The following is a 26,438-nucleotide window of genomic DNA, read 5'->3' as shown; positions in this document are numbered from 1 at the left end:
TGCCGAGGTGTGCGCACGCCGCTGGTATTGGACGGAGTTTTGCTCCACTTGAATGGATTTTTGCCAAAATAAAATCGCGATCGATTGGCCTCGTTGGCTTCAATTTCTTGTTCCTCAGACATCGTTTCTTCACCTTCTGACTCTTCCTGTTCAGATGCCGAATCATGGTCACTCTCCAAGGCAACAAAATTCGGGTCGATATCGCCAGACTCGGACTCTGAGCTCTCATTTAGCCATTCCGCGAAAATTTCTTCGTGGTCTTTATTTTGAGGCCTTGTTTGATATTTTCTCTTACTGACAGGAACGCTCTTATTTTCATTTGTGGCTGCCCGTTTCATACCCGAAGTACATGGCTGATCCATTTTTATAATTGTCTGAAAGTAAAAGAGAAAAACGATGTAATCTGAAAAACGTCGTGCCAAAAGAAGTTACATAAGTACAGACGAGTGGTCTGACAGACCACTCGCGATCTTATACTAATCAAAACTTACCGGAATTGCACGCGCCGACATAGCCACTCTCCACGAACGCTGCCGGGCAACTGTCCGAGGGGTAGAGAGAAGCGCGTGGGGATACGTCCTCGCTAACAAATGTAACTAGACTTTTCGAACTCTCAGAGTGTCTGTCAGACCACACGTCGGTACTTAAAGGTTAAATTCGTGTCATGAACAATAGATCTTCTGTCACAAGCTTCTTCAAACTTTTACAGTACTTACTCTGCAATAAGTGCAAATTTATCTGCATTTGTTCCACCTCTCTCTACACTCGCCTCCCACCTGTATAGCTGCTGCAAAGATTTAACTATGCGGTAATTTTTCTGTACATTGGTAAGTGATTAACGTGCCTTTGTTCCGCTTTTCCAAAACGTTACTGCTTTTCTCTTATAACTTAAGTCAACTTTCCCACCTTCGTCATCAACGGTACATTCTGCAGGTTCAAAACTGTCTTCCTCTTCTTCTTCTGCAGGCATAATGTACTCTGCAACTTGTGCACCATGTGGTTCTGATGGTTCTCAATAAGTCTCCGGTCTAACTAAGAAAAACAATTTTTTTGTAATTCCACTTTATTCATCAACATACTCTCCTGCACGAGTGATACATTCATTCCAACGCTCCCCTAACTTTTCGATGCCCTTTTGTAAAACGATTTGTCTTTGCTCTCAAAATAAGCCTCAGTTTCGGCAATCACTTCTTCAGTGGAGCCAGATTTCTTTCCCTGCAGCATTTTTTTCGTGTCCGCAAAAAGCCAGTAGTCGCTGGGGGCCAAATCTGGAGAGTACGGTGGATGGGGAAGCAATTCAAAATGTAATTCATACAATCTAGCCATTGTCTTCATCGACTTGTGACACGAGGCATTGTTCTGGTGAAACAGCACTTTGTTCTTTTGCATGTGGGGCAGTTTTTTCTTGATTTCTGCACTCAATCGATCCAGTAATACCATGTAATATTCACTATTGATGGTTTTGCCTTTCTGAAGATAGTCGATGACCAAAATTCGGACGCCAGAATCTTGCCAGCCGACTTTTGAGTTTTTGGTCGCTTTGGGCGACTTTCACCGGCTGCTATCCACTCAGCTGACGCTATTTTTGATTCAGGCGTGTAGTGGTGGATCCATGTTTCATCCCTTGTCACATAGCGACGCAAGAAATCCTTTTTATTTCGCTTGAACAGCTCCAAACAGCGCTCTGAATCGTCGACGCGTTGCTGTTTCTGGTCCGGTGTGAGCAAACGCGGCACCCACTTCGAAAGCAACTTGCGCATGCCCAACTTTTCATGTAAAACTGTAAAGGCACTACCTTCTGGGATCTTCAAGGTGTCAGCTATCTCGCGCAACTTCATTTTACGGTCTTTTAAAACTATTTTGTGGACATTTTTTATGTTTTCCGGAACAACTGCCGATTTTGGGCGACCAGAGCGTTCATCATCATCGGTGCTTGTACGACCGCGTTTAAATTTAGCATACCAGTCAATAATAGTTGATTTCCCTGCTGCAGAGTCCCCATAATGCTTATCAAGCCACTGTCTGGCTCCAACAGTATTTTTCCCCATCAAAAAACAGTGTTTAATCAACACACGAAATTCCTTTCTATCCATTGTCTTGCAAATTATAAAACTGGGGTCACTAAAACGACTGTACCCTCTAAACTAAGGGTCAGAATGCCATGAAATTTTTACACATACTGTTTGAAGGTTAGTACTACCCGGAAATCACGTGGGTTTGTCAACAATATTGCCATCTCTGGGTCAGACCGGGGACTTATTGAGTGATGTGTTAGGGAGTGTATGTTTTGAAACTTTTCTATAATGTCCCAAATTTCATTGTGCAGTTCCGTTTCTACCGAGTGCAGAGGTGTCTGCTGTTGTATTCCGTATTTTTAGTATTACTTTTATTTTATTAAATAACTTTATACAAAGAACGGAAACTAAGACGATTACAGAAAAATTCTAGATTATAGATTCAGAACTAGATTCTCGTGTCCAGACTATTCGGGCTGAAGTGCTCAAGTGCTTCTGTGCTACTGCTGGAAGAATTGCGTGTAATATATATACACACACACACACACACACACACACACACACACACACACACACACACACACACACACACACACACACACACACACACACACACACACACACACACACACACACACACACACACACACACACACACACACACACACACACACACACACACACACACACACACACACACACACACACACACACACACACACACACACACACACACACACACACACACACACACACACACACACACACACGGTTTTCGATAAGCTGAAAAGTGGGGGTTGTCCTGAGTTTAACGGTCGTTAAGGGATGAGGCACAGAGATCAAGGTACAAGGATGAGTAATAAGGAACGGATAAGGTCATAGAAGAAAGAATTTAGGATGCTTACTATTGCTATGTGGAACACTAACGCGTTGACTAATACTTTGTTTAGGATGCTTACTATTGCTATCTAGAAAACTAATGCGCTGACTAATACTTTATATACAGAAATAGATTTAAATGACGTTGCTATACAACACCTTCCGCCATAAAATTGTTCAACGGAAAGTTAACAATTACGTATACCATGATTAAAAATAATTACATTTCGTAGATATTGAAAATTACAAAAACAAAAGGTAAAATAATAAAACACTGTGCTATACTTGCAATTTGAAACGTAGTGGCTAACATGTTTATTACGTTAGCAACATTAATCGACGTCCCAAATTTCGAAGCAGTCAGATCAGGAACACATTAGCCGGTGTTAACCCTTAACTGGTATACTGTTTTTGGCAAACGTGACTGGTATACTGGGGTCGTGGCAGACCCCAAATAAAAAAGGGCACAGAAATTTGTAAAGTCGACACTGAAGCAACCACTATGAATATTTTCTTCTTAGGTAATGCAGAAAATAATAGAAGAAAGTTAAACTATTATTATAAAATTAATTAGAAATTCAGTTTACCAACTTAGACAACCGAAAATTGTACATCGAACTTTGGGTGCTTGGGGTCACGAGCGACCCCAGGATACCAGTTAAGGGTTAATAAATTTTCTGCCACCCTGGGTCCAAATTCGCCGCTAGTTTCTTTTAACACCATAAACCGGGGTGACAGTAATTGATCGCTCGTGGAAATCGTATAACTATGTGTGATTAAGGACACTGATTCCACGCATGCTTCTACAGTCTTTTCACCACGGTGTACTTTCAACGTACGATCGGAATGGATTTCCAGATTAGGTCCACACGAATCTGTGTAGGGATCAAGGGAGTCTGTTTGAGAATTATAAGTACACATTTATTAAGATATAAAAACGAATACTGTAGGTTAGACCGCAACTCTGGCACATGTTAGATAACGGTCTCTAAACGCTGCGCGGTCGTGCCGCGCCGCACAGTGGTCTGGAATTAAGGATTTGGTGACATTTGTCTATAGCTTTTAACCTATGTAAATTATCGAAACGAAATTTGCGCCAAAAAATAGGAAAAAATCGTCTCGTTGTAATGATGCATAACTTAATAATTTTTACATTTATTTATTTATTCTTTTTTCAATTTTTTTAAGTTAATTGTTATAAAAAAAATTACATAGCTGTTTAATTAGTACATTATTTAATACTCTTTTCAGTGGTTTAAGTCGCATGTTGAGAAAACTTTTCGTTTCCAAGATATAAGGAAAGTAGTCGGGAAAACAAAGAGGTGCAGGTCGAAAAATTTAGTGACAATTCATGCATTTGTCGAATACCATTTATCTTTCCTGTTATTTACATATTAATTCTTCAGCTTCAGGATCTAGATTCTTTTTTCTTTTTATTACGTGATTTTATTCGGATTGCTGATATATATGGTTCGGATGTTAACAGAAGTTTGTGACATATATCCTCATTCGTTGATTTTCTTGACATTTTTCTCGTATTCCTATTTCTAAATTTTTTAAAAATCTTTGTGACGCGTTTCCTGTGCCTCTTCAGAGAGTTGTCCAATTGGAAGTAATCCGTGTTCTATAATTTCTGCACGGCTTTAAACTGTAATAATTTGAAAAGTTGGACGAAGTTGGAAATGATTCTTACGTGATTACGTAGAGGAAGATATGCTGAAAATATTTCAATTTGGTAGAATCTGGGACTTTTTGGGACTTCAATGATATCCTCTCTTAAAGTAAAGAATCTCGAAAATTTACCATACTGCATTCAGCATTACGTTTTTAACGGATTATTTACATTAATTACTAATAAAAGATGCCATTTTATCGCACAAGACTGCTCTTTAATTTAAAAACAAGCAATTTTCACTACTCTCCTCTACTATTCGACTTTCCTTATAACTTGGAAACGAAAAGTTTTCTCAACATGCGACTTAAACCACTGAAAAGAGTATTAAATAAAGTACCAATTAAACAGCTATTAAATTTTTTCATAACAATTAACTTAAAAAAATTGAAAAAGGAATAAATAAATAAATGTAAAAATGATTAAGTTATGCATCATTAGAACGGCAAGATTTTTTCCTATTTTTTGGCGCAAATTTCGTTTCGATAATTTACATAGGTTAAAAGCTACAGACAAATGTCACCAAATTCTTAATTCCAGACCACTGTGCGCCGTGGCAACGTCGCGTCTTCCCCCGCACGCATGCGCTCTCTCAACACACTCCGCCGCGCAACAGTTCCGAAGCAAGGACACGCACTGTAAACAATCGTATCCTACATTTGTGTTGAAATTTGCCCAACACTTCACGAGAGATAACATATTTTCTCTGTACCACCTCTCGCCAATGTTTCTTCCCACTGATAGAATAATGGTTAGACCAATTTAACTTTCCTCAACTTACGTTAGCACACTGCCGAGTGTCCTTCGTGACATTTTTACACTTCCCCAAAGCTCGGCAGTTCGAGTTTTGCAAGTTAACTCTACGTTACCACTTTCACCTGGGACACAGCTATCAACAAATTCATTGCTAGTTAATTCTTCGTCGTCCTGGATATTATCGTCTTGAACAAAGGCGCATTCTTGGGGTCGCACTAGGTCTTCAAACCCCAGGGTCGTAACATAGTCGGTTGTGAATGAAACGTCATTCTTACTATCAACTATTATAGTATGTATAATTTCTGATAATAAACCTTCATTGGGTTTAAAAAAAATTCTGATAACTAGACTTCCTTGTGATTGATAGGAGACGACGGTATTCTGGATATATATGTAGAGTCGTCACCAGTAAATTAATTACATTTGCCGGATTTATACATTTTGACAAAACAAAAATGTATTGTGCAAAATAAGTTTTGGTTCTTAAAAACCGCTTGGTTAACTAACCTTGTACATTTGCAATGAGTCATAATTATTAATGGATATGGAAGAAGCATCTTGTGCAAAAGAAAATTTTATTTTCTTCAACCACTTGAGGACGAAGAATTTCGCACGCGCCTACATGAAGAATAAAATAGGAATTTGGTCGAAATGATATGTAGCACGAAACAATTTGTATCTGAATTTTAGAATTATTAAATAATGTTATGCAATTTATAGAACATTAGATATGAAAGTAATACAAACAGCCCTACAAAACTATCGATAATTATTGACCATACAGTTGAAAATAGAAGAGGACAATAACACTCTGAACTTTCCGGCACATCATATCAGACTCCCGGGGAACACCGCGAACCCGGACTCACCGATTGGAACGCAACTTTGTGGGTTTATAGAGTGACTCAAGCCAAGAACAACGGTGCGTTTCATTTGTGCCCTATCGCCCTTTAAGGGGGGAATTTCTTTTTTCTTGGTCAAAAATATCGATACTTTAGGATTTTTTATAAACAAAAATGTAACATTAATTAATTTGAAACTTTGTATATGTGTTAGTAACACTTTCATTATGTTATATAAATTTTTTCAGTTCAGTTCACTTAAAAATACAGTTTCAGTTGCCCGTGAACTAGGACGCTCCGCACAATTGCTTCATTAACGGTTGACATGATATCTGCCCTCCAGTTTATCTGAAATCAAAAATTCTAATGAGATTTTATTTTATACACATATAATTATCGTTTGACCTACAATGAATAAAAAAAATATATTTTTCGAGAAATGGTAACTGTTTAAATTCAGATGTTCGATTTTTTGCAAAAAATTACCCGAACTTTTGATAATTAAAAAAAATATATACAACCTATCGTCTTGCCTGTAGGTCAAACGATAAAAGAATTCTTTCTTAACATGCAGTTAAAATTTCAAGTTGATCGATCCAGTACTTTTTTTTAAATCATGTCAACCAGCTACGAAAAAGTTGTGTCGAGAAAAACGCGTTTAAAGTTTGTAGTGCAGTTACTGAACAAATATCAGGTACTTACAACTAATCAGCTATTCCAGGTCCGTAGATTATTCCTTCCTCTTGCTCGTCGAATTGATTTTTTTCTAAATTTGCCATTCTAGCCTCTGTACGGGCCTTTTTCGTTGCTTCAAGGCTTCGTCTCGCCGATCTTTGTAATCGCCATTCATCTCTAGTCGTGGCGAAACTTTTGCATTGATCTCCAATAACGATACCAATATTGTCCATGATATTTAAAATTGCATAGCAGCCTTCATTAAAAATGCCTGCTGCTATAAATGCTGAAATCTCAATTGTTTTCAGTCCACAATGAAGGTGTTTGGGGGCAAGTCGCCAGAGCGACGAGTTGAAACTCTCATTGTTATTTTGAGTTTCACCACCCAAACACCTTTCTAATAATTCTTTTGAAGATAAATCTTCATAAATTGATTTTATTTCTTTTGCAACGTCTTCATGAAGTGGTGGCTCGTGGTTAAATTGTTTAAGAGTACCTTCAGCTTCAGCTTTACGCCATTTACACCAACTACCAGACCCCTTTGGACAGTACATGTGTTTGGGATATTTATCTGAAGATATTTTATGATAATATGTTGCCCATATAGCTTCGTACATGTCATCGATAGAACCTGAATGTCTTCTGATAGCTAAACCATAGTACACTGTTAATTGTTTAATTAATTTATCAGTTAATTTATTTTTTCCTCCGAGTTTCTTGGTCTTCTTTATGTTTCTTAGCCGCGATCCCATACGTTTCTCTACATGACCTACACATTCTTTTTTCTTCAATATAAAATCGTCACCATATGGATTTTCCTCGAGCAATGCTTTAAATGTCTTTGTGTCTCCATCACCAATATAGTTTCTATATCTTATTCCAAAATATTCTACAGATCGCAGGAACATTTCCTTCATGCCATCCACTTCCATCTTTCCGGACGACCCGCTATGGTTAGCAGTGCACTCGTCCTTGTGTTCTTCCATCCACAGGTCGTATTCCACCGTACCAGATTTTGATTCCCACACTTTACAACCATGGCAATATGAAGATTTCACTACGATATCGATTATTTTGCTAGAATATTTTCCAATAAGTGATGTGACTCCAAATAATGAATTGAATCCTCTCTTTTTCCATGTACCATCGCCGGAGACTGTGATCTCTGTCATCGGGTTCCCATTTTCAGCATTTTTTATTTTTTCCTCTTCTACTGCTTTCCTTCTCAAAATATCAAAAACTGTTTTAGCTCCTGAATATATACTATCTAAAGAAGTATAATATAGAGTGGAACTAATTCCTTGACAAATGTCCATGAGGCCACAAAATGTATTTAAACCTTCTTTGCCAACTCCCAACATTCTCAAAACTAAAATAATTCTTCTATTTATTTCATAGGATTTACCATCGATCAAAGGGCACGAATTTATGTATTGAGAACCACATTTACACTCTATTGTGATTTTAAATCCTAATCCACGAGAATTAGTTTCACAAAAATTCACTTGTCCTTTACACACTTTACATACAACAAATTGAGATATTGCAGTGAAAACTGATAAAAAAGCAATAATCCGATATCCATGGCTTGGATTCACAGTAAAATCTTCAAGATTCGTTGATGCTAATTTTTTAGCAGACGTACTCGCAAATGAAATTTCTCTTTCACGAGTATGAATATTTCCCGTGAATTTCCTTTTTTTAGTTCTATCAGCACGCGTAGAACTTCCTCTATGCTGCTTTCTATCCATGGCACTCGTGTTCAAATGAAGTTATTTAACAATAAAACTATGACAAAACAAAACAAAGAAAGAGATCATAAATAACTAATAACAAAAACACAAATAACAGTTTAAACAAAAACACAAATAACAGTTTAAACAATAACACAATAATATCGAGATTCACAGGAAGAGAGCGAAGTGCACGTTTCAAAAGCCGAAGACATTCTGCTCGTTCCAAGCAACGTAAGCGAACAAATATCTCTAAAGAGTTCAAGAGGATAGAGAGACTTTTCCTTCTCACATCTGGAAATTGTCTTTCGACACGTACTTGTAAGCAGACCGTAGGTCTGCTCCGCAGCTGTTGACACCGTCCTTTTAGGCCTAACTGCTCAAGAGTCAAGGCGAACGAAACGAAGTCACTAAAGATGTCTTTGTCAAATTATGCTTATGTCACTGCAAATACATTTGAACTTGGCTGTTAGAAAACTACGACTCCAATAACATAAACGTTTTACAACAGTACCATGGATTCTGGGAGTATCGATCGCTCGATCACTTGCCGCCAAATATATACCTTACTTCAAAAGTCCATAACTTTGAAAATTTTATGAATTTTGACTTAAAATTTTGCAGAGACATTCCTACAAAGTTAAACTACAAGATTCTGTAAAAAACAAAAAATCGATTTTTTGACCAAAAAAAAAGAAATTCCCCCCTTAAGGGGGTGAAGACTAACCTCCAATTCAAATTGGCACTTCCACTTTTTCGCGCATAACCCTCAAAGTACAGCAGACAGAAAGAAATATTTCAAACAAAAGTTTACTGGCGCAATAAGCGCTACAAAATAGCGCTAGCAAAATTTTTGAAAAATTTTTTTCTTAAAAAAAAAAATTTACCTCGCGTTATTTTTAACAATGAGCCCTGATCGATAGCAGCTTGAAATTTGTCCAACACATATTGCACGATAGATAACAGCTGTTCTCTTCGTGTACCACCGTTCGCCAACGCTGCTTCCCAGCGATAGAATTGTGGAACTGATTTAACTTTCCTGAATTGATGTTGCACACTGCCCAGAGGTTTCCGGTCTTTTGAGCTGCTCCATACCTCAGCAGCTCGAATTTTATAATTTAAATCTACGTTACCACTTTCACCTGGGGCACACGCATCATCAAATTCATTGATAGTAAATTCTTCGTCTTCCTGGATTTTATCGTCTTGAACAAACTCGCATTCTTGGGGTGGCGCTAGCTCTTCAAATCCCAGGGTAGTAACACAGTCGGTTGTGAATGAAACGTCATTCTTACTGTCAACTATTATGGTATGTATGGTTTCTGGTAATTCGATTTCCCTATGATTGATAGGAGACGGCGGTATTCTAGATATATGTAGAGCAGTTACCAGTAAATTAATTACCACCGTTTTATCGGGAACTTGTACCGCTTGCAGTTAAAAGAATGCCAGTGACAACGAGTATGAAGTTGAGCTGCGAAAACTTGGTATTTATAATGAGACAGAAAGATAAGGATACAAGGATGTCGCATGCAAGATAAATTTGTTTCTTCAAAAACGGCATGACTAGTTAATCTTATGCATTAATAACGGGAACTTCACAAACAGTCATGCGACATTATCAATAATTAACCATACACTTGAAAACACCTCGTGCTAAATGTACCTCTGCAAAACAAATATGGTAGTTGTGTCAACACTTTTATCAAATGATTAAATATACCTTCCACAAACAAATATGAACACCATTAAAAATAGCTCGATACGCTCGTTTATTTTATAAGTAATAAATTATAGATAATACACTTTAGCAGCTTTGAATATTATCATATTTGGCGCCGTCATGTATTAAGGCCTGCAGCAACCAAAACGAGTCTTATTACGCAACTTACTATGCGTTGTGAGCGCGCAACCGTGCGCACCGTGTACTTGCCATCGTGTAACTCCATAAGCCTATCGGCATTATACAATTCATATACACGGTTGAATTCACAAAAAAACACCCTATATTTTTAATTATTATGTAAATGGAAAAATTGTTAAAAAATAACTTGAGGGTAAATTTTTTTTTTAAGAAAAATTTTTTTTTCAAAAATTGTGTTAACGTTATTTTGTAGCGCTTTTTGCGCCATTAAACTTTTGTTTGAAACATTTTTTTCTGTCTGTTGTACTTTGAGAGTTATACGCGAAAACGTGGAAATACCAATTTGACTTTGAGGTTATTTTGCAACCCCTTAAAGGGCGATAGGGCCCAAATGAAACGCACCGTTGTTCTTCTTTTGAGACACTCTAAAAACCCACAAAGTTGCGGTCCAATCGGTGAGTCCGGGTTCGCGGTGTTCCCTTGTCAGGGGAGCTCTAGGCTCTTGGAACTTACAATCAGATGATTACATTGTTTGTTTTACAAAAATTGCATAATTAATGGCATTGTACAAACTTCGGTTGAAATTAATCACTGTCTTGCAAATCAAACGTCACTACCTTTAAAAATATGGGTTGCAATATATCTGGCTGTTTTATACGTAATATATTTTAATATCTTTGAATATGTTGTCATATTTATTATCGTCACATATTACGGCTGCAGCAAACGCCACGTGTTTACTATGTGTTGTAGCGCGGAACCGTGTACTACTCCATAAGCCGATGATGCATTGTAAAATCAGTATATACGGCTGAATTCAGAATAAAACACGCAATATTTTTAGTTATTACGAAAGTGTAAAAATTATTAAAAATAATGTGTGGTAATTTTTTTTTTTCAAGAAAGAAAAACTTGTTTCAAATTCTGTTGACGCAAGTTTGTAGCGCTTATCGTGCCATAAAACTGTTATTCGAAACAGTTTTCTCTATCTCTTGTACTTTAAGAGCTATACTCGAAAAAGTGAGAGCGCCCATTTCACTTTAAACCATATCGTTATTCTTGTCTTGGATCACTCTTCAAAAAGTTTCATTGAAATCGGTGAGTACGGGTTCGTGGTGTTCTTTTGTCAATCTCAATCCAAACACGCACACTTGAAGGATTTTAAAACTCCACTGGCAAAAAAAATTTCCCAAAATTTTGAACTATTTTTGCCTGAGAATTAATATTTTAATTGCAGTTGTGTTGTATTTATTTCTGTATTCTGCCAATCTTTAGTCGGAAGCACACGTGCTAGATAAGCAGCTGGATGAGTCTTAGAATTAAATATTCTTTAAAAACTATGGTTCGTGTGAAAAAACTTAATTCCACATTTTTTATTTATTCTTGTATAGTGAACCATTATATACCCAATTGTACGTTCCTGCTTGCGTATATGTCGCGTTTCGCTAGACCTTTACTATCTTGACCAACCCTTAAAGGATGTCATCACTCTTCTCCTAATTGGACCGACTTGAATCTGATCTCGACGAATCGTTACGAATTAAGTTCGCCTTACTTTTTTTGTGCCCCTCGAACTAACCGTTAATACAAGTTCAAAGATCTGTCGATATTCGAAATATTATAGGGGAGACCGGGGCAAAGTGAACCTCGGGGTAAAATGAGCTTTCTTAATTTATTCTTTAACAATAGAATACATTCACAAATTTTTGTGACGTAATAAATGTGTGTAATATCACAATGATAATTATGCACATTCAGATATCGAAAAATGGAAATTCATTTAAAAAATTGAAAATGAAGTTTTAGAGACTTCCAATTGGTTTTCTTTTCAATTTAACTTTTTGGATAAATGAGTCTTAAATGTGTGATTTTAACTCCAAATTTTTTCTGCGTGTTTATAACAAGCTTATAAACATACATGTACACGCGTTTGAGAAAACATTAATCCTAACGTTATTAAATAATTCATTTTCCACTGACAAGGGGAGTATTTTAGGTGTCCGCCTCCGATCATTTTGATTTTTGGACATGTTATAGAGGACCGAAAAATAAGAAATACGTGTTTTTTATTTTTCCCCGTTTTCATATTTGGGGGGTGGCACTCAGCAATAAATCGTGCGATTGTGGTAAAACAATTTCTGAGTATAGAGGATTATTGGCTTTCAACCATACTAAGGCATTCCATACTATCTTCAAGTCAACTAACTTTTCCCAAACTATTTTAGATTTAAAACTGCGTTCAAAGTTAGGGTTGAAAAATCATTTTTGTGGAATATCTCGAGAACTATTGGAGATAGGGGAATAGTGTCAATGGACGAATTTTGTGTCTCTGAATGCGAAATATTTTCATGGAAATTTATTTTCTTATACTTCACAGCCGAACCGAAAATACGGATAAATCAGAATTTGTATTTCCTACAAATTAACAAATATAATTATTATTGAAGTTTACTTATAGTAAGGTGTCCTCCTACAGGGAAATGTAGTTCTCAAGTCATCTAGAAATAAAATTCTAAACAAAACATATCTAATACGCATATAATTTCCTTTTGTATACTAGATATTACTTCTAATGTGAAGAAAATTGCCATTTCGAGTACGAGGTGTCTGTAGGGCTACGTCCTCAAATGAATGTGTTTACATTATCGCAGACCTTATGGTTCATATTGATCACAAAAATGGTATTCATGAAAGAAGTGTTTCAAACAAAATGATTTCTGACACTACGAGCATCTAATTACAGCTGTTTGTGTATTCTGGTCAAAAGCGAAGTACTCAGGGTTCTCAAAATCTCCTGCTTTCTCGTCTATATACCCACTTTTATACCAGGAATACTGAAATAAATAAGAAAATAAATTTGCATGGAAGTAGATGAAGATTTACAAGAATTATTAACAAAAAATAACAATTTTTTATGTATTATTTAAACAAATGGACTTTTTGAAAATCTGGTGAGTCAGTCATATTTCGCATTCAAAGACACAAAATTCGTCCATTGACACTATTCCCCTATCTCTAATAGTTCTCGAGATATTCCACAAAAATGATTTTTCAACCCTAACTTTGAACGCAGTTTTCAACCCCCCAAATATGAAAACGGGGAAAAATAAAAAAACACGTATTTCTTATTTTTCGGTCCCCTATAACATATCCAAAAATCAAAATGATCGGAGGCGGACACCTAAAATATTCTCCTTGTGAGTACATATTCGGGGTAAAGTGACCGGGGTAAACTGAGCTGCAAATGGCTGCTAACAACCAATGCGCAAGTGATGTGCGCAATATCCTAACCTATCAGTTGGCTAGGAAACCACGTGGCGTGGTGGAACAGAAACTAACCTAAAAAAAATGGAAAATCTGCCACAGTTTTTGACAACCACGGTGCAAAAAAGCTAGAGGCTGCCGTGCTACACACGTCGTTCCAGCGCAAGGAGTAAATATTTACCTATATCCTTAATTAAAGTTCTTATTTTGTTGCACCTCACTTTACCCCGGATAGGAATTCACTTTACCGCATATATGGGGTAGAATGATACCTCTTGCATCATTTCTTTCAAGTTGATTTTTAATATACTCTAAGTTTATTTTAAGTATTGCTATTCGTCATTTATCAACAGCAATGTTTTAATTATATCATAAATCTATTTCCAAACATTTATATTGAAAGGGAAAAATTTTATTCGACTTCAAACTTTTTCCTCCCCACTTTGCCCCGGTCTCCCCCACAACTATTACCGATAGCAATTGCGATAGGAGCCGAGGATGGTACCGATTATTTATCGATGTGAATTGATTCTGTTGAGAATACAATATATATATCAAGTTGTTTTTTAAATGCATTTCTTCATGAGTTATAATATTTGTTGTAACTGAATTATATACCGCTAATTAACGATACATATCGATCGATACGTTAACAGAATCTTCATGAATTGCAGATTAATGGGCAAAAGGAGTACGAACTCGTTTCCTCTTTAAAATGTAAATTACGAATTTGATTCCACTTATTGTAGTGCGTAGCGTTAATTTAAAAATTACGCATGCACTGTCATGTGTCGCAATATGTTTGCCGTCGTTAACCTTGAGGCATTTATTATATAACGGACCAAAATTATGTTACTCTTTATAGAAAACTTCATCGGGCTCTCACAAGTAAACAATCTTATACAACCCTTTTTATTTAGTCAACTCTATCGACGAATCCACATTATATTCTCCAGATATGTAGTCGCAGTATTTAGTACAAACACCCATACATCATCTAATAGAAATGTTGTACATACATGTAATATCACATCGGATCTATTGAATGAGAATGTATCGCAAATGAAACTGCGAGGTGGCGCCCTGATCGTAGTGCTCAGGATAGCGTCTGAACATGCGCGTGATGACGCAGTGACGTCAAACCAAGGTGTAATAGACAGGTGTTCCGACTCCTGTCCAGAATGTGCAACTTTTTCGTCCTAATTCTTTTGGCGGCCGGCAGATTTCGTGGCTGTTATAAAGGCATTTACGTATATATACAGGCCTGGTATGGAATTCCTACTCGTAGTGGAGGGGGAACACGCCACGCATGCGCGTGATGACCCCCTGACGTCGAACCAATCGACGCCAAGGTTCAGTCAAATGACAGCATCATCACGCGCATGCGTGGCATGTTCCCCCTCCATTACGCGTAGGATTTCCCTGGCAAGCTCAGTAATACCATTAAAATCTCTACTACCACGATCTCATTAACACATATTTATATACCTTCTAACAAGGAAACATATCGAACCCGAAAATTCTGATTGTAATGAAACTCCATACGATTGTAGAGCATGTCGGAGTATGTAAGAAACGATTTTTTTCAGCGATTTTTCGTTTTTCGAGTATAACTTTGTAACGGTGCGAGGTAGAAGTTGTACATATAATTTCTAACCGTGAGGGTTGGGGACGATCTTTTTCCATGTAAAAGTAATAATTCGCAATGGTTTACAAAAATGTAAAAGGAAAAAATTTTGGTTCCTTTCTTTACAAAAATTTTTCGCCTTTGTCCATATTACTACCATCTGCCACTTGACAATCGAGGATTTCAATGAAACTTGGTATACAAGCACACTATTTGGAACTATTCGACAAGTATTTGTCTGTGTTACGTCCCTACTTCCTATTTGGAGCCGCGTTTTTTTTTGGAGTTTATATTCTTTTTACCCGCTTTTTAGCTAGTCCAGGGACATTGACGCTCTGGGATAGTTGAGAACTGGTCGATAGCAGATTATACTTGGGTTTTGCATTTTCTTAATTACCTCAGTGCTCTCGCGGTGATGGCGGGTCTATCGGAATCAGCCTCCACACTATACGCGCCGGTGTAATTTCGTAATTTTTGGGTGCGGTCCCGGGTTGTGGAGCCGCCCTTTCTCCGGGTGCCAGGGTAATCCCGATCTGATTGGGCACGTCTTCCCGGCTGACCGTCGGATCCTTGACAATTCCTAAGAGTCCTGATTCCCCAGCTGGTGCGTCGCTGTATGACCACTTTAATTTCCGTAGCTGCACTCGGCGACCCGCACGGTGATTTCGGGGCATTCGTCTTTTGGAATTCACGATTGCATAGGTTATTTGACCGATAATCACTTTCCACCTTTCACACCAGGCGCCACCTCGGGCAACGTTCTGCTCTTTGGTGGTACCATCGGCGGAGGTGAGCGTGATCTTCCCTCATTCGCAACATTTATTTAGAATTTCATTTATATTTAAATCTATCGCGTCGATTACGCGTTACGCTTAATCTCTGGTAAAACCGCGGGCAACGTTCTGCTCATAGGTAATACCTTCAATCAACGCAACCCGTGAACTGTCAATATGCATTTTCGTATTTGATTTCACTATTCCACAAGACGAACGTTTGATTTGGATTTGGGGAGTTGAGGGTGGAAACACTTCACTCACTGGTTTAACATAAAATTTTACCTTTATTTTTCTGTAACGTGGTTTCAACAGTTTAAGTCCCTTTTTATTGAACGCGTATTAAACAATGATAATAACGGTGATACGATAATATGGTAATCAGCTCCGCGGGTGATCAGTCCCTTTTTATAGGGCTATTGCTCACTCCTTCTCCAGGTTTGTCACATGACAATTAGGACGGTGGGAGATGAAATCTCCCAATCATTTGCCGTGGGAATCACTTGAAGAATTTGTTCCAGCGGCTATCCGAGAGTTTTGTTTACTGCAGAATTTGAGCTATTGCGCACCTATTTTGGTGTCTTCTCCGTGACTTAAGACGGATTCCTGCCGTTATACGAAACCTTCAGCAGCGTCGATAGTTAAATTCTTATTTTAATTCATATATTAGATTGTTACGCTTTTGGGTCTCGACGTACTCTGTACGATTGGTTCCGCACAGCTTACGTACTAGGGATTGAAGTTAATATACATCGAATCCGTATTGGAGCTTGATTTACGGGAAATAATGGGAGGGCAAGTGGCTAGCGATGATCAGGAGCGCAGCTCCGTGAAGGTGTTTACTCCACTGGCGGATGGGGCCTCTGTCCCACGCTGAACGTCAACTGGTGTTGGTTGGGCCTTTCTGGTGTGCGTGTAGATGGCTGGTTGCCACCTCTCGTGTTAGCTGTTTTCCTGCTTGCTGTTGCCGTCCGTAGATTCACGACTCGAGCTCTTCTTACCGCGAGTTTCAATTATAGTGCCTTATCGGCTACATATTATGTTGATAATTTATGTGAGGTGGTTATAATATACCAAAGTACGAAATAGTAAATATATATGATTTAAAGAGTTAATTAATAGTAGACTCCACGTCGCGGGACGTGACAATCCACATTGGCGAGGCTTTAAAATTTTGAAGAGAAACCGCTATATTTGCTTCCAACGCCCATTGTTGCAAATCAGTATCATGGATTATACCGTTTACGTCCGTAGAAGCACAAAACTGATTAAAAACAGAACGGGATATTTGCATTAGTTTTTCCCTTCGATTCCCTCCCTTTTCTAAATAATGCTCCCACCTGTATAACTGTGACACCGATTTTACCTTTCTCAACTTTTGTCTAACGCTCTCAAGTGACAGACGCTTTTTCTTACCACCTTTCCAATAATCGACTGCGTTTTGTTTGTATTCCAAGTCCACGAGCCCACCTTCTTCTGGAACGCAGGCTTGCTCCTCATCTTGCGTTGACTCAAATACCTCAAGTAAGTCTTCTGGCGATAGTGCCTCTTCATCAACGAACTCTTCTGAATGTGGTCGAAATGGTTGAAGGAATTCCAACGCTGTGTCTGTTTCCATGGTAAAAGTTGCGTCCTCGACACTTCTTCGTATAATATCTGCTACAATATCGTGCAGTTCCACCTCTTGTTGGTTCGCATCCGGTCGATTTATATTCGCTACGTCGAATGTTGTCACGAGCAACTGGATAACACGAACAGGATTTATTCGCGCCATTCTTACAAACGTGCACCTTTAACAAATGTCAGAATCGAAAGACTAGGATGACTATCGAACAGTACAGGTCTTACACTAGGGCTGTAATGAGTTGCGTACCGTAATGTGGTGAGAACTATGCGCGAACCTTGACAATCGACTCACAAATGCGAATTTTCATTCTGGATCGTTGCGTTTTATATACAACATCGGCCAACGTACTCGCTGTTTTTCCACGGCTTTTTTATCGACATAACAACTATTTTTAAATCGCTGCGTAGATTGGCTTTTCTATTTTAAATTTGTCTGGTCACAACAATCGTAACCACGGTTACCCACACAGCGATGTGAATAGAATCGTTATGCACGTATACGATCTGTTGGGCAGAAGGTCACGATTACGGTGGCCGGTGTTGTAAATAAAACGTCGTGGTCGAGAACGATAATTTGCATTTGAGAGTCGCCTGTTTCCACTCGTGACAAACATTGTACAGAAATTGACCAAGGTAAGGAAGAATCAAATACAATACTATTTACGAGCAGTGTTAGGCACAATTATATTGTTTTGGGAATTAACAAATAGCAATTAAAATTTCATTTATTAACTGTAAATTATATTATTCCTCATAAAAATTCGAGTAATTTTTGTATTTAACATTTCTTTCTATGTCTATTACTTTTTCGGTTACACGCTTTAGAAGGTTCCCACCCCTAAATCTTGAGGGAGTAGTTTCACCCTGTAAACATGAATTTCCGCCGATACAGACAAATACTTGTCGAATAGTTCCAAATGGTGTGCTTGTATACCAAGTTTCGTCGAAATCCTCGATTGTCAAGTGGCAGATGGTAGTAATATGGACAAAGGCGGAAAATTTTTGTAAACAAATAAACAAATGAACCAAAATTGTTTCCTTTTACATTTTAGTAAAGCATTGCGAATTATAACTTTTACACGGAAAAAAAATTATATGTAAAATAACGAAAATTTTAATTTATTTATAAACTGTTGGACGTACAAACATTTATTTTGCAGCACGTTATACGGCATCAAACACTGAACATTTTGTCCATTTACGGTTTTCTTCTACCTCGCACCGTTACAAAGTTATACTCGAAAAACGAAAAATCGCTGAAAATTTGGGGGCTGATTTCACCCCCTCGGAGTGTTTTTCCGCAGAAAAAAAAAATCGTTTCTTACATACTCCGACATGCTCTACAATCGTACGGAGTTTCATTACAATCAGAATTTTCGGGTTCGATATGTTTCCTTGTAAGTCACGACGCCTCTCGCGGCGGCCAGGGGAACTAAACAGAAACCGGCAGAAAATCGCTGGGGTAAAAGGTGCAGAGTCGGAACACCTGTCTATTACACCGTGCGTCAATCCTTAGACCATATATACTTATAGACACGGCTTCAAATAACTGCCTTGACGCAAAGATTAAATCATCTACGTGACGTCACATGTGGGCAAAGTAATGATGGAAGTTACAGCGATGTATAAATATTTCCGAAAATGCGATTTAATCATTGTCTTTGCAATTCTTTATACAACATGTTTGCACCTTTATTAATAATTATTCAAAAATTATTCACAGAAAAAGACATAACCTCACTTGTATATACGGTATGAGGTACTATCCACCATTTTGAATTATCTTTTGCCCACAAGTGACGTCACTTTTGCCCGTTATCTTTGCTTCACTATGACTCGTGGCATATATGGTCTAAGCGTCAATCTAATCAACGCCAAGATGGGAAACGACTCGACGCTATCTTGAGCACTACGATCAGAGCGCCACCTGGCCCGAGTTTCATTGCGATACATTCTCATACGATCAAAACCAATTTGAACATGTCCCACGTGTCCATTTTCGTTGCCAGTCTAGAACTCAAAGATGCATAGCAAGAAACTTGTCCAAACACCTTCGCACTTGTTAGTTACACGGTGAATAATTTTGTATGTGTTTGTATGTTAAACAGCTCAATTACGAACAATTGTATGGGATAGTCAATTAGGAAATTCGGTGGAAATCAAGACGTTTGCGAAGTGATATTATCTTTAATTATCGATGTAACCATGATTTTTGTGGTACAACAGTGAGAGGTTATCTGTGATATTACGTAGACGATGGCGTTATCGTTACAGTAGACTTCGATGCGCCCCTGTTACCAGTAGCGCAACCTATCGACTGTAACAAGAAACAGGAACAGAGAAAACTAGATTCTCCACGATCCCCGGAAGCGTGGCAGACGAACCGTTGGATCGCAGTCACCGTGTTGATACGTTCAGTTTGCGTTACTCAAGATTCTTTGATTGTGTCTCGTTCAATAACGAATCGATAACTTGTACGTACGTACTCTGACGCGCGACGAACTTACATGTAAATCGTCGTTCCCGTGTACTCCTGGCGCATCATTCGACGCAAATACGTACCACTGATCGCGTCTTTTGTAAATACTAGGTAAACATAGGAACGAATGCTTGTGAACGATCACTAATTCACTAACCATAAGAAATTGTCTGCATGAATGAACGAGAATATAAAGCGAAGCGATTGAGGTTTTTTGTCTGTCGTTTACTGTTAGAGGTTAGGTATGTAGTAGGAAGTTAGCCCTTCGAGTTTCTTTTTTTTTTTATATATTTCGCATAACTACCGAGTACTTACGTATGTACTTTGAAATTCTTCTGTTTAAGCCGATGTATGAGTTCCAGACAAGTATTTGTAGTTTCGTGTCGCCATCGCGCGAACGTGTATAGATATATTTACAGCAATCACGTATTTGTATATAACGTAAATTATGCAGCATAAAGTGTGTGTACGTGCACGTGCATATACGAGGAATAAATGTATTGCCCCAAAATTACGTTTGTATTTATAATTTTCTTGGATCCGTAGAGAAGCAGTACCCATCCGATATTGCATTCTCAAACGAAATAGTACTTATGTCGAATTAATATTCAATTCTATGGGAACTACTGATTTTTAATCGTACAAGCAAGTTGAAAGAAATATGTGCCAATAAAATGTTTTTTATATTTAATTTCGCATGAGAATTCGGTTATTGTAAGCGTAAGTTAACATTAATTAATAATAGCGGGAAAAACATGGTAGGTACCTATTGCTTCCAATGATGATTTCATATAATTGCTAGAGACCAAAGTATAAATGACAAATGGGAAAATAATAAGATACGGCGTATATAGAACGCATGAATATTCTTTTTCGTAAGTATCGTCAATAAAAGTTTGTTGTTAAATATTAAAATTGGAATTATATCCTTCTTTTCTAAGTGTTTCGTATTCTAAATTAACAAAGATAATATAACAGATAATAATCTGATTACAGAAAGATACTTGACTAAAATCGTAAGTAAACGTATACACATATATATATATAGTACGTACGTATTATCTGTAGATAATACATGTAGACATGTTCTTACAAAATTTACGTCCCATTTTGGCCTGCCCCGTTATAATCACTTTTTACTCACTTCAGATAGGGTATTTACACACCCCTAATTATTTAATATACATATTCTCATATTGTAATATTCGTTGTGTCTATCAATAACGTAAAATTTGTTTGGACATATAGCATTAAGTATTTATAAGACAACAATTTATTCGGATAATTATTATAAAACTTAACTGAAATATTAAAATTTGTTTACTAAATACAAAAATTGAAGACATGAATACCCAAGACACTTCCTCGTAAACTATTTCAACTTTTAGGTACTTACATATTGATCTTAATTGTTTATAAAAAAAAATAAAAAAAATAAAAATGCGTAATGGCGCGAAATATTTTATAGCATGTCATCATTCGACCTGTAGACTCCTCCCTCAAAAATTCATAAGACAGACATCTTTAAGACATCATTTTTGGACGTCGCACCAGGGGCGGCTTTAGCATACTTTGCACCCCCGGGCAAGATTATCATGGCGCCCCTCCAAGGGCACGAAAATTAATTAGCAGAACGCATATAAATGAATAAACGCACACAGCGGCGCCCTTACAAATTTGGCGCCCCGGGCGTCCGCCCTGCTTGCCCCCCCCCCCTAAAGCCGGCCCTGCGTCGAACAATGGGGTACTCGTACCACAAGGCCGGAAATACTCGATTTCAAAAATTTGCACAAGCCGTAAAATGTTTGCTGCCTGAGGTAGTTGAATATATTTAAGTAACAATGCATCAATATTCTGTGTTTTATTTATGCATTCATGAAGCAGTGTTCTTCGTCGAAGGTTAAAATATTTTATGCCGCACTTTCCTTTCTCATTCAGTCTTTGAAACATCGTTCGGTTATTAGTTATTTACACAGTTGAATTCACGGCATCTTCACTGTCAAAAGTTTAGGCTCGTAAATGAAGAAAACCGCAAATAATACTTGAAAAAGCATTTGTAAAGTGAAAGATACCTCTCTAGGAGTAAAAATAAGAGTCCATCTGTCGTTCGAGTTCCTTACATCTAAATTTACTGTGCGTAAAACGTAGATATTCGTGTATTTCAAATTTCATATACTTTTGTCTGATATTGTACGCCCCAAACATCCTTAAGGAAATTGTGTAAATTCTTGCATTATGAAAACTTTCAGGTAGGTACGTGTACGTATGTATACAGGCCCGGTTGGTTGCGTGTGCAAAATGCGCGATACACATAGGCGCCGCAACGGGAAAAGCGTCGAAGACTTAAAAAAAATATGAGATAAATTTTTAAATTAAAAATGAACGACTTGTTATGTTGCTACAAATATGATTTATACAGTCTTCTCTCGGTGTATTGTCGCGACTCGGGACCGGCAGTGGTAATATATCGAGAGTGGGACACGATTCTGAAGATGCTCGATTTATTGAAAAAAAAATTCGGAAAGGGGCCCAACATTTATCGCACACACAAGAAAAAAACCACGCGCCGGGCCTGAGTAATGAGTATACCTATGTATACTGCACTTTCAAACAGTTTTTACTTCTTCCTCACATATCTTTCTATAGGTATTAATATTTGGAAATAATCAAGGATTCAGTTTTTGCGATCATAAGATTTTATTCACGATTTTGTTGAACTTCTGTGTGTTCCGATGCTTATCCTGGTGTTATCATATCTGGTAACGGTTTGTATTACAATGCAAAAAGAATTGGTTCCGGATTCGTCCGGATTGAAGTTGTATAGCTAATTTAGGTAGAAATGACAATCGAGAGCTGCAGCGATTCACAGACGCCTCACCGTCGGGCTGCCCGAGCATTCGTATGTCGTGGAGACCCGCCCGACTTCTCCCGACCTAACCCGATTGCCCGCATATCCCCAGTTACAAGACTCCTTTTCTATGGGTGCCTTCACTGCGTTCCGATTCACGCAGTGAGTGCATAGATCGCAACGCAGTGACTTCGAGCATTCATTTCGTTACTGCGGTTCATGCGTTCTTGAAAACGGAACGCTTTTTCCTGTGTTTCATGCGACATCAAAATGGATGCTACAATGGATAAAGAAACGTTGTTTACAATAACCTTGATACTATTAACCCTTTCGCTTCTAACGCCGGATATATCGGGCATCCACGAACCAACCCGCAGAGATGAACGCTGGATATATCCGGTATCCACGAAACAACCCGCACGTCTGAACGCCGATTAAGCTGGGTGTACATTAGTCTAGTCCAGTGATCGACTGTTTCATTTCCAATCAAACCACTCGCTTGATCAGACCCAGGGCCGGCGGAACCCATTATGCAAGTTATGTTGGAGATCCGTTTGGTTCTTGTCAAAGAGCACGCTCTCTAGCACTTCACCCTGTCTTTCTTCAGTAACCATTAGAAAGCGTGAGGCTGACTTCGACCTTCGTTGCCCAAACCCAAGGCGAGTCGATGGGGGGCTCGAAATGTCTTTTCGGTTTTTCCGCAAGGGCTATCTGCTTGTAGGACCCTTGAGGGTAGTTGGATTCATAGCTTCAGACAGTACACAGCGTCTTAGCAGTTACAAAGCTAAAATTATATTCTCCGTAAACTCCATGTACTGGAAGAGTTTTTACTTTTAAATAAAGTATCGTTTTAAGTTTTTTGGAACGAGTGTTTAATCTCCTGGTACACAACAGTTATGCGCCGCATAAGGGCGCCAGATAAAGGGGGCGCTAAAGAAACTACTTACCTACACTAGGTATAAAAAGTCTGCGTACACTAAAGTATGCCGAAGTGTCTGTTTATGAAGATATAGAAATATCCTTGAATTCAGGTCAAAATGTATTTGTAATATGTACAGGGTATGTTTACAATTCTACTAATGTCAAAGTAACAAATTAAAAATGACCAGAACTTAAATACAAACAATAAACCGAAAAATGTCTCTGAAAAGTCAGCAGGAAAAGTCTCGGAGTTTCTGCGTTTGTTGCACGCTGCTGCACCGGAAGTGAAAGAATTCTAGGGAATTCCCTGCACCACCACTGCGCGCAGTAACTAAAACGGAACGGTTGTCTCTGCACTTCATCCGCAGTATGCGTGAATCGGAACGCACCCTACATGAGTAGATACTACGTACCTACATATCGAGGTTCTGGAAAAGGCAAAACTTTGAACTCCATTTCATGCCTGCATTAAAATTTTTTATATTTTTACAGTACGAAAATTTTTAATTAAATCGATGATTCGAATCTCGTGCACGCCCCGTGCGAAGTACCAGTTTTGAACCACCTCACGTGAAAAGGCCTTTAATGTCTGAAGGTAATAGATACCTATAGGAGTGTGCGGATCGTCCCGCGCATAGACATATATAGACGGAGCAGAAGCTGGGACTATCGGCGAGGGGAACGGTAGGCTTGGAGGGGAAAAGGCAGAGGTCAGATACAGGCACGTCGGGTTAGCTTCGGAAGCATTCAGCACGTATAACCACTGCGTTACCCGATTTGCCTGTATCGCTCCCCTTACCGCGAATCTTACACCTCCCTCAGCTTACGCTCCGTCTATATATGTCTATGGTCCCGAGGCTCGGGTTCCCGGCCCTCGGGGCGGCTCGGAAAATTTCGGGCAGGGTCCCGATACTTTCATATTGCTTGAGATCCCGAAGTTTTCGGGATCCCGAGACTCGATTTGGGCTACAAGCATGGCCGCCATGAGCGGGCAATTTGATTTCAGGTCGGCTCGGCAAAACTCGGACGCGATCGGCTCGAAAGACAGCTATTAACAGGAGACCGAGGCGGAAAGAATTGTGTATCATTTATATCAATACCAGTGATAAAATTTTACCTTTCTGTCTCCTGTTTAATCATAATTTGTATCTTATTATTCATTTATATATATATATATGTATTTTCATTGCTATTAATTAGTCTGTGAATACTGGATATGTCCATATACGTACTTAAATAAGACGTATAAAATAATACATTTAATAAAATATTATTTTATTAAGATTTTTAAATATTGTCGAACTAAAAATAGTCTTCCTCTCAAGTTTTGAATATGCCATTTATTTAACTACGTATATGAACATATTCAGTATTCACAGACTATTCGGTATCAATGAAAATATATATGTAAATGAATAATAAGATACAAATTATGATTCAACAGGAGACAAAAAGGTAAAAACTTATCACTGGTAGTGATATAAATGATATACATAATCCTTTCCGTCTCAGTCTCCTCTTAATAGCTGGCTTTCGAGCCGATCGCGTCCGAGTTTTGCCGAGGCGACCTGAAATCAAATTGTCCGCTCATGGCGGTCATGCTTGTAGCCCGAAGCAAGTCTCGTGATCCCGTCCGATCCCGCCGGAAAGTTTTCGGCCCGTCCCGAGCCCGAAATGTCGGGTACCCGCACACCCCTGGATACCTATATACAGAGGGTGGCCGAATTATTATACCGAACAAATTTTCGTCAAAATCTGTGAAAATCGTGGCTGTAATTAAAGTAACAATGCATGAATGTTATTGTTTCTTTATTTATTAATTAGCTACAACATCTGGCAACATTGTGAGTAATTTTTCAATATATAAATCTCATTTGTTTTTAAAAGGGCGGGGATAAAATTATTACAAATAAGACAGAACAAATAGAGAATATAATCAGAGTATGGCACAACACTTCAAAACTGCAGGATATAGACACAGTATGCATCGAAAGCATGCCTAGCCGAATCCAAGCCATCATAAAAGCTAAAGGCGGAGTCACCAAATATTGACTAATTGTATTTCTCGTACAATATATTCTTAAACCTATATAAATGTATTTAGTTTTTATTCGTAAATACATATACTAGTATTAAAAAAATAATATTATAACATCAAAAACGAGACATCTATTTTATTCCATCGCTTAAACTTACAAAATATAAACTTTTTTGTTTGAGTATAATAATTTGACAACCCACTGTATGTGTCTAGTCGTGAAACCTTAAGGCGCGTGCGCAAACTATCTTCAGGAGAAGGTTAAACGACCCGTGATATTCAGCCAATTAAACTTAAATAAAACACGTTATTTGTATGATTAAATGATAATAGAACGAGCAATATGTATTCCATGCAAATTAATCTCCCCTAGATAACAGACACTGCATCGCGAATAAACGTATTACGACAGACGAAGTCTCTCGT

General features: G+C 38.1%; 2 protein-coding genes across 3 annotated transcripts; both read right to left on the bottom strand.

Annotated features, from left to right (window-relative positions):
* Positions 1 to 6,284: 6,284 nt before the first annotated feature.
* LOC143377190 (uncharacterized) lies at positions 6,285 to 9,470 on the bottom strand. Of its 2 annotated transcripts, XR_013087254.1 has the most exons (3): positions 9,035 to 9,470; positions 6,867 to 6,930; positions 6,285 to 6,512 (listed from the first exon to the last, which is right to left on the bottom strand). XR_013087254.1 is itself a non-coding variant. In XM_076828227.1 (2 exons), exon 1 carries the CDS (start codon positions 8,588 to 8,590, stop codon positions 6,869 to 6,871), a length of 1,722 nt encoding a protein of 573 aa, XP_076684342.1. In that variant the 5' UTR covers positions 8,591 to 8,842; the 3' UTR covers positions 6,285 to 6,512; positions 6,867 to 6,868. The 2 variants fall into 2 exon arrangements, 1 of the variants encoding a protein (XP_076684342.1); XM_076828227.1 differs by lacking the exon at positions 9,035 to 9,470 and having other exon boundaries at positions 6,867 to 8,842.
* A 5,150-nt stretch (positions 9,471 to 14,620) lies between these two features.
* On the bottom strand, positions 14,621 to 18,453 carry LOC143377226 (uncharacterized). Its single transcript, XM_076828291.1, has one exon. It carries the CDS (start codon positions 17,872 to 17,874, stop codon positions 17,212 to 17,214), a length of 663 nt encoding a protein of 220 aa, XP_076684406.1. The 5' UTR covers positions 17,875 to 18,453; the 3' UTR covers positions 14,621 to 17,211.
* Between the last annotated feature and the right edge of the window lie 7,985 nt (positions 18,454 to 26,438).

This window comes from Andrena cerasifolii, chromosome 15, assembly GCF_050908995.1.
Source record: "Andrena cerasifolii isolate SP2316 chromosome 15, iyAndCera1_principal, whole genome shotgun sequence".
Lineage (NCBI taxonomy): Eukaryota > Metazoa > Arthropoda > Insecta > Hymenoptera > Andrenidae > Andrena > Andrena cerasifolii.
Note: the sequence above shows the minus strand (reverse complement) of the source record. Positions and strands in the feature narration are given on the sequence as shown.